The 13,597-nt window shown below is 34.3% G+C and overlaps 1 protein-coding gene across 5 annotated transcripts in view; it reads left to right on the forward strand.

The window, feature by feature from the left end:
* Positions 1-13,597, forward strand: part of LOC143067274 (uncharacterized) — a 71,121-nt gene that overhangs the window by 55,897 nt on the left and 1,627 nt on the right. For all 5 annotated transcript variants that reach the window (XM_076240404.1, XM_076240418.1, XM_076240410.1 and 2 more), the window contains 6 exons: positions 902-1,092; positions 7,852-8,022; positions 8,833-8,968; positions 10,136-10,207; positions 12,134-12,278; positions 13,238-13,388. In XM_076240404.1, the coding sequence (XP_076096519.1) occupies positions 902-1,092; positions 7,852-8,022; positions 8,833-8,968; positions 10,136-10,207; positions 12,134-12,278; positions 13,238-13,388 (866 nt within the window). The remainder of the gene's footprint in view (positions 1-901; positions 1,093-7,851; positions 8,023-8,832; positions 8,969-10,135; positions 10,208-12,133; positions 12,279-13,237; positions 13,389-13,597) is intronic.

A 13,597-nucleotide genomic window follows, 5' to 3' on the forward strand; every position in this document is an offset into this window, starting at 1 on the left:
GCCTGTCCAGGACAGATTAGAGTCAATTCTAACACCTAAAAGTTTTTCCATTGATGATTTTTGAAGAATATTATTCTCAATAGTTAGAACTGGTTCTGCTTGATTTAAACGCAGCCTTTGTCTTGTACCTATAACCATACATTTTGTCTTATCCGAATTTATGAACATGCTATTTTCATGACACCATTTTTCGACACATTGGAGATCATCTTGTATTTTTAATTGCATATCACCAATAGTCTTTCCTGATGTATGCATAGTTGTGTCATCAGCATACAAGTCTGTATGGCAGTTTTTGATGTGTAATGGAAGGTCATTTATGAACAAAACAAACAAAATGGGACCAAGTATTGAGCTCTGTGGAACACCAAAATTTATAAATTTTTTATCAGAAAACTGATTATTTATATGGACTTGCTGTGTTCTTTCACTCAAATATGATTTTAAAAAATCAACAGTATCTTCATGGAAGCCATAAATTAAAAGTTTTTTACATAGAATTTCATGATCAACAACATCGAAAGCTTTCTTAAAATCCAAGAGGACGGCCAAATTGATATTTCCATTATTCATTTCATGTAGCCATTTATCAATAGCATGTTCTTGAAGGGTATTTGCGAAAAATACCAGTCTTGAGAATGAATTTCTCTCGACTTACGGCACGCGAAATTTAATATTCTCTCGACTGGTATTTTTCGCAAATACATGATATATCTGTTAAAAATTCCTCACTAAGAAAGCTTTAAGTTTGAATTGAACTTTTCTACTGAATTGTATGTTATCAAAGTATAGTAATTTCATATGAAATCTTGTAAATATAAACAAAAGACCACAATGAGCAAACATATGGTTATTTTTTTCCCCGTTTCTTTACTTACAAGTTAAACTATAAATATTGCAGTTATAATGAATATTACTGCTGCACCTAACAATGGAACCAAAGGATCTTTGAATCAACTTCTCCGACAACCACCTGTTACAATTACTAGTCTACCTTCCAGTGTATACAACAAAACCATCACAGATACAATAGATACGACAGTGTCACCAGAATGCTTAAAGAGATGTCCAGCATTTAGAAATATAAACAAGGTACAATTTTATGAAGTAAGGTGTGAAAGCATGAGCTAAGATATTTATTTTGCATTTCCTGACTGAATATTATGTATCAGGACAGAAGAAGAGTGCATGAAATGATGAAAGATATGCACACTGCATGCATACTGCATGCATTCAGATATTTTCTCCGATATAGATATAGCTTCTTTAACGATACATAAATGTATGTGCAATATATTAAAACTCTGAACTGCCTTCAGTCCTAAAAAGAGAGATCTGTCATCTTGTGTTTGTTTGAAATGTAGAAATTCAGGATTTTTATGCAGTTAAGCTGCATTATGCGAGCACCCTAGATTTGTGTTCTACCCAATAAATCCTGAAATACTTGCCATTGTTATTATCTAGCCTGCTACTATGTTATATATAACTAATTGAACACTTTTTTAATACTTTTTATTCTGGATTACAAAAAAAATGACCAGAAAAACCTTAAATGATCGTCGATTTATCCAAAAGTTTTAAAGTTACACATAGGAAGTAGTGCTTATTAAGAATCCTTGTGTAGTTCATTATGACTTGTGCTTTTAGCTAAGATGTCAAAGAACAATTGTATGAAATATTTAATCGCCGAAAATCTCTTAAGACAAGTAGTTTAGATTTCCCAAATGACAAAAGTCGTAGGAATATTGTTTGTCATCAATACGTAGTACAACTACGTCAGTAGTCTATTATATAATAAGTTCAAATGTTCATGCTGTTGGCGGCAATTTCAAATAAGAAAAAGAAATTTTCGTAGCTTTTCAATTTGGAGGCAGGTGTGCAAATTAGCGGTGGTCCGAGGTCCGCGACCTTCCACTTTTGCAAGCGGAATTTCGACTAGGATAGTTGGTTTCTAGCTACGCCCGACGTAGTCACCTTACATTTGAAAGAAAATAAGAAATTACTTTGCAAACCTTTTCACCATGTTCACCAAAGTCTCCAATTAAACGAGCTAAAAACTTATTTTTATCATTATTATTCATGACGGCGATGTTCATTTTGTTCAACCGCTAGCTTTATACAGAAAATCGCCGACAAATATTGTATAAATTCGAGTAAAATCGTATCTGATTGACAAAAACAACATTGTAAACACATAACAATGGCGGCCGTGAAGACAAAATTTTACAAAATCGGATCCGATTCCGAAAGCGGATAAGGGTAATTCCGGGTTTGGCGATCATTTACAAAATAAATCCAAGCAGGTGAAAAAATACATCTATGCATGGTAAATGAATATAAACACTATTATTGTACACCGAAAGATATATGTACAAGAAAGAAAAAGCAGAAAAATATTTTATTCAGAAACTCAAAATTACTTTTTGACAAATTTTAATTTAAAAATCCAATACAACGTGACAGCTGGGAACAGTATATCTAACAATATACATGTTCATGGTCACAGTCTTAATTTTCTTTATAAATGATAAATGATGATAATGCATGTGAGATGCTTTTAAAGTGTAAACATATTACTGCAATTTCGAGGGGTTATTTGTTTTTTCTCAATTTTGAAGGGTCAATTAAAGTAGCTTAAAGTTTCATTCTTTATTTTCACAAATAATGCAACTATATTATATATACCTTAATGTAAGTAAATCATATGATATATAGGTGGCATTCTTTGGGCCACTTTACCCCTCCTGTTTGATAACTTGGAAACGGTCGAGCTCCCCACCCCTAAACCATATGAGGGACAGATCCAGGATTTTAGGTTAGGAGGGGCGCAAACTTAAATTTTCGCCGAGCAGAGCGAGGCTAAAAAAAAATTGAGGTAAAATTATCGGAATATTCTTTATTAAGCTGAGAACAACCCATACTTTGCAAATTTAAGGGGGACGCAAGCCCGCAACCCTCCCCCGTCTGAATCCGCCCCTGCATATATTCAAGTATAGGACAATATGATAAATAAAAAATGAAATATAGGGGGAGTCCCTGGAGTTACCCCACCCCCTCCTGTTTGAGAACTTGGAAACGGTCGAGATCCACACCCCTTAACCATATATATTCATGTTTGTGACAATATGAAAAATCAAATGAAATATAGGAAGAGTCGCTAGGGGTCACCCACCCCTCCTGTTTTAGAATTTAAAAATGGTCGAGATCCCCATCCCTAAACCATATATATTCATGTATGGGACAATATAACAAATCAGATGAAAGATAGGGGGAGTCCCTGAGGTCACTGTTCACCCTCCTGTTTGAGAACTTGGAAATGGTCAAGATCCTTACCCCTAAACCATATATACTCATGTATGGGACAATATAACAAATTAAATGAAATATAAGGAAGTCCCTGTGGTCATCCCAACCCTCCTGTTTGAGAACTTGGAAACGGTCGAGATCCCCACACCAAAACAATATATATTCATGTATGGATCAATATAACTAATTAAATGAAATATAGGGGGAGTCCCTTGGGTCACCCTACCCCTCCTGTTTGAGAACTTGGAAACCAATGAGATCCCCACCCCTAAACCATATATATTCATGTATGGGACAATATAACAAATAAAATGAAATGTAGGGGAAGTCCCTAGGGTCACCCACCCCCAGTGGCGGATCCAGAAATTTTCATAAGTGGGGCCCAATGACTGACCTAGAGGGGCCCGCTCCAGTCACGCTTCAGTGATTCCCTATATAAGCAACCAAATTTTTTCCCAAAAAGGGGGGGGCCGGGCCCCCTGCCCCCTAAATCCTCTGCCTACCCCCTACCTGTTTGAGAACTTGAAAACCGTTGAGATCCCCACCCCTAAATTATATATATTCATATGTATGGGACAAAATAACAAATCATTTACATTTACTATGGGCAAGTCAGTCAGACCTCACCTTTGATCCCTGTTGTAGTGAACGTTTGTCTGATTCGTGTCTCATAACTTTTGTACTATAGAACACAAACTCAGTTTTCTTTCCAGGGAAACCAGTCCATTCATACTATTACATGTTCATACTAAGTCAAATTGAACTTCTAGCAGTCAAATAAAACCAAGGTTAACTACCAAGTAGAACAACTGCAATCATTGGGAACTTGTACCACTGCAGACTCACCATAAAAAATATACATTGATATTATGCATTGCTTTTGAAACCTTGATAACATATAAATTGTTTGCCTTAATAAATAAATCATTAGATAAACATGAATGTACTATATATGAATGTTTAATGTTGAGGCAACATTGCAACAGTTTTCATAATTACGGTTGCCTTGGTTTTTGGTTAACTGCCTTCAGCGCTTACAGCGCTTTGATTGTTTGTAAATTGCAAATAGAACATCATTCCCCCTAAAAAAATCAATTTCTTTGTCTGTTCAAGGGAAATTGTGTTTTTTATTTGAGGAGGGATAGGTACCTTTTAATTGAACCTGGTCAGTTTTAATACAAGGACTACTTTTTATAAGACTCTACTAGAACACACCCTTTGTATCGGGGGTTTGTGACTGAATTAAAGTATATATCTATGCGCAAGCCTTATTTTAGTATTGGTATTGTCATCTGATAAAGTTATGCCGATTATAAGATGCACAGTTTTCTCTGCTTTCAAAATCTTTCTGTTTGAACCCGTCGACCTGGAACTTATCAATTATTGGATATATCAATTATTTGAAAAACAAAAGGTCCTGGAATGGAGCATTGTCCTATATTAGTTATAAATAAAGTTGAACTCTTTGATTCACTGTTTTTCATCATGCCCGCTTACAAATTGAAAACTACCTTTACGCCTTATTTTTTTAGTATGCGTATGGTCATCTTAGAAAGTCTTATTGATTAAAATACTACAATAGGGAACAATTTGACAATGATTGAATTTAGTAGTGTCAACCCTGTGATTATGACCCGTGTATATAGCAAAATCAAAACACACTGTTTGGTGGTGTGCCTGTCAGATGCGGAACATACAGATAATGTAATAGGTAACTGGTGAATATACTATTGGCATCGGTATCAGATTCCACCCGGAACTTGTTAATTATTAAGTCTCCCAAACAAAGTTTGGAGACTTATTGTTTTTGCTCAGTTCTTATTATTTTTATTATGGCACCCTCAACGGAGTTGGGGTGACATATTGTTATTGTTCGTTTCTTTTTTTCTTATTATTATATTTATTCTTCCACACATTTTTGTCCATACTATTTCTCGGAATTGGCTTGAACAATATTGATGGAACTATACCATAATGTTGACCACCACATTAAATAGTGCAGTGAGGTATGGCATCATCAAGATGGCTGCCGTTGCCATGGAAACGAAACAAATGGGAAAAATTTCTGTTTTTTGTTTTGGTGAACTGTTTGAATATGCTTACACTCAGAATCATCATTTTTTAATACAATGTAGGTGCCCACTATATACAGGTGTTGGATGATTTTGGCACTCATTGGACCTACTATGTTGCCATGGAAACAACACCAAAAATTTCAAAAATATCAAAATGCTCCAAACTTCATGAAACTTCACAGTAACGATGAGCAACATTGGAAGATGTGGCATTTGGCGTTTGAATTTCCAAAATATCTGTAGTTACCATGGAAACAATGCAAAAAGGTCAAAACTTTGAATTTTCACAGAACATTCCAGAACATCAATGTTAATTTTACTCTACAGACATTAAATGGTATATATAATTATAGTGAGAACAATTGCAGCAGCAGGTTGACTTTGGAATTTTGAAAATGGCCGCCGTTACCATGGAAACAGCAAAAATACGAAAAACTTCAAAATGCTTCAAATTTATTGAAACTTATAACAAATGTTGCTTAGCTAATGTATACTTGACTTTTGAGTTTGGAATTTCCAAAATGGCCGCCGTTACCATGGAAATTTCAAAAATTTCAAAATGCTCCAAAATTGATGAAACTTTACGACAATGTGAATAGGCATCTGTAAATGCGGTCTTTGACATTTGAACTTTCAAAATGGCTGACGCTCACCTGGCAATAGGGAAAGGGTGCCATCCGCTATTGCTTGCAATCGCAAATCTAGTTATTCTTCTTTTTCTTTTTCTTCCGCCACATTAAAAATGAACTTGTCCGCAGCGTTTCTCCAAAACCCCTGGTAAGATTAACTTAGGGTTTCATAGAACGTTAGACTAATATGTCTAGGTGAGCCATCGATCTTTCGTTTGTGCATTGGGGTCTATTAAGGGGTATTTTGGGGGGCAGAAAGAAGGGAGGGGTTTACTATAGAACCCTATGGGATTTTATTTTCTAAAATTTTCAAATGAATACAACTTGAAAACTGTAAGTGATAGATACATGTAGTCTTCAGAAATTATTAAAGGACAATAAAACAAATCACATGAAATATAGGGGGAGTCCATGGGGGGTCATCCCCACCCCCTTCAATTTGAGAATATGCTTTTATCTTGTAAACGGTCCAGATCCCCACCCTTAAACCTCATATATTCTTGAATGGAACAATAAAATAAATCAAATGAAATTAAAGGGAAGTCCCCAGGAGTCCTCCCCACCCCGTTCAATTTGAAAATGTGCTATTATCTTGTAAACGGTCCAGATCCCCACCCCTAAACCATATATATTCTTGTAGGGGACAATAAAACAAATGAAATGAAATAAAAGGGAAGTCCCTAGGGGGTCACCCCACCCCCTCTTGTTTGAAAACTTGTAAACGGTCAACATCCCCACCCCTAAACCATATATATTCTTGTATGGGACAATAAAACTAATCAAATGAAATTAAGTGGAAGTTCCTTGGGGTCACCCCCACCCCGTTCAATTTGAGAATGTACTATTATCTTGTAAACGGTCCAGATCCCCACCCCTAAACCATATGTATTCTTGTAGGGGACAATAAAACAAATGAAAATGAAATAAAAGGGAAGTCCTGAGGGGGTCACCCCACCCCCTCTTGTTTGAAAACTTGTAAACGGTCAACATCCCCACCCCTAAACCATATATATTCTTGTATGGGACAACAAGGCTAATTGAATGAATTTAAAGGGAATTTCCTGGGGGTCGCCCCCACCCTGTTCAATTTGAGAATGTGCTAACGGTCAACATCCCCACCCCTAAACCATATATATTCTTGTATGGGACAACAAGGCTAATTAAATGAATTTAAAGGGAATTTCCTGGGGGTCGCCCCCACCCTGTTCAATTTGAGAATGTGCTATTATCTTGTAAACGGTCCAGATCCCCACCCCTAAACCATATATATTCTTGTAGGGGACAATAAAACAAATGAAATGATATAAAAGGGAAGTCCCCAGGGGGTCACCCCATCCCCTCTTGTTTGAAAACTTGTAAACGGTCAACATCCCCACCCCTAAACCATATATATTCTTGTATGGGACAATAAAACAAATCAAATGAAATGTAGGTAAAGTCCCTGGGGGTCATCACCACCCCCTCCTGTTTTAATACTTGTAAATGGTGGAGATCCCCACTCGTAAGCCATATATATTCTTGTATGGGACAAAAAATCAAATCATATGAACATGGGACCATATGAATGGCGAGTTATGGGAGCTTTGTCCTGTTACAATTACTTCTTGTTTGAAATATTTATTATGTGGAAAACAAAAGGGTCTGGAGTGGTGTAATTTTTAATCAACACCATAGTCCTATATTAGCTATATATAAAGTTGAATTCTTTGATTCGTCGTTTTTACCCCATGACGGCTGACAAATTGGTCCTTGGTATTTAAGTATTATAGATATGGTGATAGAAATTTAAAGTAAATTAAAGCTGTGCAACATTGTTAATTGTCTTTAAATTCTATTTACAGTCAGCCATCAACAGGAAGAGAACAGAAACCAGAAACACACCTTTAGGTATCCCTGTGATGCAGACGTATCCTAGATTATCTGTAGATTTGTTATATCAGCCGTCACATATCACTGGCTATGATAGAAACCTAAAAAGTCCTGCCTGGATATCATACACTATTGGTCAAAATGTGAGTATAATTAAGTTTTATATGAACACATAAATCTATTATTTAGAGGAATACAGTACTGCTGAGCATGACAGTTACCTTTTTTCCTGAATTATTAAAAAGAACATAGAGCTTAAAGTGACCCAAATAAGGCATAAAGATAGAAAAATCAGATACCAGAAGATGATATCATTAAATCAACTACTTTTCAGAACAAATTTGAATAAAATGTTTTGACAGTAAATAAATTAAAGTTTATCTAGAAATTGTAATGTTTTTTCTTGAATTTTCCAATCAATTTTTGTTTGGGAAATCCCTGAACATTTACAAAATATCAAATATATTGTCAGATTAGATTCCTTGACCTTTGACCTCAACCCTGAAGGACAAATAATGGAGATTTCTGGGACATTTGCATGTTTGTCCCAAAACCATATACATTTAATTTTACCATTTCAGGATGTTTCTTGTGCACCATAGGGCTTGTCCCTTTGTTCATAGACTGTTCACATTCATATATATATTCAAACTTTTCATAATTAGACCTATAAATCCAGTTTACCATAATGTTTATATGAGGGGGACGTGCCTTGCACCTTCATAACATAAACTGTTTAAATATCTCTGCAACTGTTAAGTTTTCAACCTATAAACCTCTAAACCCTTTTTTTTGTGCAGCAATAATTATTATCTTCCCCAATATGTATATGATAGGGAGATACTTAGTTTTTACAACTATTTCTCCTTGTGCGTTCCCATGATTTTTACAAGCTTTTGAAAAAGAATAATCATTTATGATACAATTTTCAATTGAGTTTACTCTTTTTACAGTCAACAACCAGCAAGTTAGATCCAGGGTGCTTATTACCAGACAAAAGAACAAATACTATTTCTGATGACAAAAGTTCATGTGTAGTAAATAGTAACTTGCCTAATAATTTTACCTGGGCATCATTTATGGTTTCAGGTAAGTTCTTATAGCCTATATTTACCAAACAAACCTTTACATGCTAACCCTACTGTATTTTTGCACCTGTCCCTAGTCAGGCATTTGTTTATTTTGTATGTTTTATAATTTTAGTTCATTTATATATTTTGGAGTTTAGTATGATATCTATTTTCACTGAACTAGTATACATTTTTATTTAGGGGCCAGATGAGGCCCACCACTGGGTGCAGGATTTTCTCTCTGCATTGAAAACCCATTGATGGCCTTCTGGTGTTATCTGCTCTTTGGCTGAGTTGTTGTCTCTTTGACATATTCCCCATTTCCATTCTCAAAATTATACCTACTGTGCACATATTTTATCTCATGTAATTAATTATGTGGACTGATGGCTAGATCCTGACTAAATAAGGAAAATGAACCAAAGTTCATTCATACAAATGATGCTTAAGTTTCTTGTTCAACATTATATTTGTCTTTGTTTGGACCTCTTTTTCTCCTAGGACATAGGTATTGGTGGTTGGTTTGGTCTTACCCAAAAAGTTTAAAGGTCAACCTTAGGCTTTCAGCCAAAACAAATCCATGTGTACCAGTAGCAACTGAAAGCAAGCACAAATTATAATTGCAGCACATTATAAGTATTTCTAAGTACATTGTACCATCAGATTTTGTAAAAGATTCAAACCAAAAGTGTATTGAAGATTTCTTTAGAAATAAAACAGTAATGAAATAAACTCATCATAAATACCAGGACTAAGTTTTATATATACGCCAGACGCGCTTTTCGTCTACAAAAGACTCACATATTGTTAAAAACCAATAATTAAGTACAGTGTATCCTATGTTATCCACACACTGGGTCACCAGAAAAAAATGTTTGATTAAGCAGGGTGTCTGAATATACAGTTTTTTTTTGCAAGGATAGGCATATTTAGGGACCGGAAAAATGTGTTGGTTAAAGCAGGATGTTGGAATACTCAGGTGTCAGAGTAGGCAGGTTACACTTTACACTTATTCACAAAATACATGTTTTGTGTTTCATTTGTACTGTAATTGTGATGTAATATTAAAGTAATTACCTAAAAGCCAAAATAAAATAAAAGGTTTTGAATTTCTGATAAAAATGTAGAAATTAAAATACAATATTTTTTTTACTTTTGATAAATTAATTTTCTATTTTATTTTCAGATGACAAAGAAGCCGCAGGTTATAACAGTTTATCATCATTATTTTTACCTGTCTATAAAGGATTTTATATGGGTAAGGAAGAAATGTTATCATCAGTATTTTTACCTGTCTATAAAGGATTTTATATGGGTAAGGAAGAAATGTTATCATCAGTATTTTTATTTTACCTGTCTATAAAGGATTTTATATGGGTAAGGAAGAAATGTTATCATCAGTATTTTTACCTGTCTATAAAGGATTTTATATGGGTAAGAAAGAAATAATTGTGTGGGTTCGTGGTCTAGTGGTTAAGACCGTTGGCTACAGTACTGAAGGTCCCAAGTTTGATTCTCACTCGAAATGTTGAATTTTCAATACATCAGTAGGGAGTTTTTCACCCTTCCACACACATCTCTGGTATCCCGACCGGAGTTAAAACTAGATTGGATACTTCATGGGCCTCGGTAGGTCAAAGTTGTTCCCAGTTTGACCTGGAGATCAATCTTCTGAAATCTCTTCGGGTCGTCTGTTCCCACTGAGAAGCCCAGTGGTTCTCTCCGAATACTTCGGCTTCCTCCACAATAATAACAGACTTCCAGGTGTCCTACACGCTCCTTTGGGCGGTGTTGGGTGGGGATTGTTCTGGTGGTGGGATAATATTGTAAAGGACACATCTCCATTATTCCTTAGGGAGTGTACATGGATCCTCTGTACCCTTGCAGTCAATCAAGGGGTGCGTCTCAACTGGTGGAATCTCAAAGTACATACATATATACATGCCCATTACTTTCAATAATTTTCATAAAAAGAACATATTACCATGTGTTTTTATGCCCCATTTATAATCATTACGTTTTTCTGTCTGTGTGTCTGTCCGTTTGTTCATCTGTCTGTCCCGCTTCAGGGTAAAGGTTTTGGTTAAAGTTTTTGGTCAAATTATTTTTTGAGGTTTATCAGAGGTCCAATCAACTTGAAACTTAGCACACATGTTCCCTATCATATGATCTTTCTTATTTTAATGACAAATTAAGAATTTTGGCCCCAATTTCATGGTCCACTGAATATAGAAAATGATAGTACAAGTGTATGGGCATCCTTGTACTATGGACACATTTTTGTTTGTTAGTACATTGGTCTATTGTTATTATTATACACCCCTTTTCTAAAGCAGGCAGTATTCAGTGAAAGGTTATATAGTGAAGGGGAATTCTGTCTTAATGTTTGTTAAGCCTTCAGTCCTAAACTACTCATAAAATTTTGAAGTTTCTTTGCACAAAAGGAGTGGGAGTATTTTTATGTGAGCTCAAATTTGCTTGACCAAAAAATTGAGTTTCTTCCCCTTTTTTAGTCGCCTTTTACAATATACTCTTTAAATTTATGTTTTTATTTGTAAAAAGATTTAATCTAAAACAAATCGAATGCAAATACATATGAGAACATTAAAAAAATAGAATTTTGAAAAAACAAATTTTCATCTCAATTAAAATGTTTAACTTTTTTATACTCAAATATCAAACTTTTTTTTATGAAATCTAGGATTAAGTTGGTCAGTGTGGTTTTTCTGCGCTATACCATTAATTACTTGATTCAATTTTTTGTGTGTTCTTTAATATAAAGAACTATAATTATTATATATGGACAGAACTACTAGGTCAGTGTGGGTGTTCCTGGCTAAGCCTTTTATAAGGATAAACAATCCATGTCACAAACTTAAATACTGGGAAATTCTCTAAAATAATTAAAATACAACTAAGTTGAACTACCAGGTCAGTGTAGTTGTTCCACAATGCTGTCGATAGAAATAAATGTACAGATCTATTTTTAGCTTTTAAATATCTAGTTAGTTTCAACATATCATAGATAGATCATTAGCTATGCTTATTTAGATCGCTTTGGACATATAAGCTTAAATGCATGATTTTATAACTAATATCACTTAGTATAGAATTTGTTAATGCTGTAAAATATTTCGTTTGATAATTAGTAATAGTTTTTAAGATTTTGTACTTTTTTCTACAGGAATCTGGAGTAAACTGAAAGAAAAGGTCCATCAGTGGTCAGTAACTTACAGAGAAGTAAACATTATAGCAGGTCCAGCATATGATTATGATTACGATGGCCATGCTGACACAACAGATATTTTACACAAATATATTAAAAAATTGTATGTATTAATGATGTATATTTCTATATTTTGTAGTACAGATATAATAATCAGAAGATGTAGTATGATTGCCAATGAGACAACTACCTACAAGAGACTAAATGACACAGAAATTAACAAATATGGGTCAATTTATGGCCTTCAACAATGAGCAAAGCTTGTATCCTATAGTCAGCTATAAAAAGGTCAGAAATGATAAATGTAGTACAATTCAAACAAAAAAGCTAACAAACTAATTTATGTACAAAATAATGAACAAAAAGCAAATATTTTACACAGCAACAAAAGACAACCACTTATTTGCAAGCAGATTTCCAGGTTAATTAACAGTAATGCTGATGTAAATTTTTATTGGAAATCTGAATCTTAACCAGTAAACATTCAGCAAAAAAATCCTGAACTGTATTATATATATGAGGTAAATAGTAAATTTTCGAAATAAAAATAACATTTTATAAAATATTGTGCATTTGAAGGGTTTTCTGGATTGACCTTTATCAGGAATGTTCATAACAAAAACTTGAAAGCTCTTGATGTATAAATACTATAGATAACAGCCAAAAACCTTCTAAGATCAATTATATATGAGGAAGTTGGATCCTTAGTCTCTTAATCACCAGTATTTCTCAATTCATTAATGGATTGTTTTAAAATTCATATCGGAGGCAATGACTGGCTAATGGGCAGATGATACCCTCAGGGACGGACAGTTCAACAGCTTGTAATCCACATATAACATATACTTTTGAAATTCCTATGCATAATTCATCATGAAGTTCTAATTACTGATTCAGATATAACTATCTAAAGTTAATATTTTGATTTATTTATAACAGCACAGGGTGCTGCCAAATGATTGAAAGTTCTATCAGATGACATTTTGTTGATTTCTGAAATAAAGCTTTATTTCTTTTATTTGCTTCAAGTTTTTTTTAAAAGAAGTTGTTTTGTTTTTGCAGCTATGGTAACAATACAGACATTGCCATACCTAGTCACCTTTTCCTTATAGTTACAAGATGTGATATGCCAGGCTCTAATTTAGCAGTGTGTTCAAGCCTCAAGACCATGTCATTTATATTACCTAACATACAACATGAGAATAATTGTCAGGTAAGGTTATATATTGTCATGGCAATGAAACAAGTAATGAGTTGATGGTTGTTTTTATATGTTTATAAATTTTCTGTTTCCTCATTGGCCAAAATAGATATAAGAAGATGTGGTATGAGTGCCAATGAGACGACTCTCCATCCTAGTCGCAATTTGTAAAAGTAAAACATTATAGGTCAAAAGTAAGGTCTTCAACACAAACCCTTAGC

The sequence above is a fragment of the Mytilus galloprovincialis genome, chromosome 1 (assembly GCF_965363235.1).
Source record: "Mytilus galloprovincialis chromosome 1, xbMytGall1.hap1.1, whole genome shotgun sequence".
Lineage (NCBI taxonomy): Eukaryota > Metazoa > Mollusca > Bivalvia > Mytilida > Mytilidae > Mytilus > Mytilus galloprovincialis.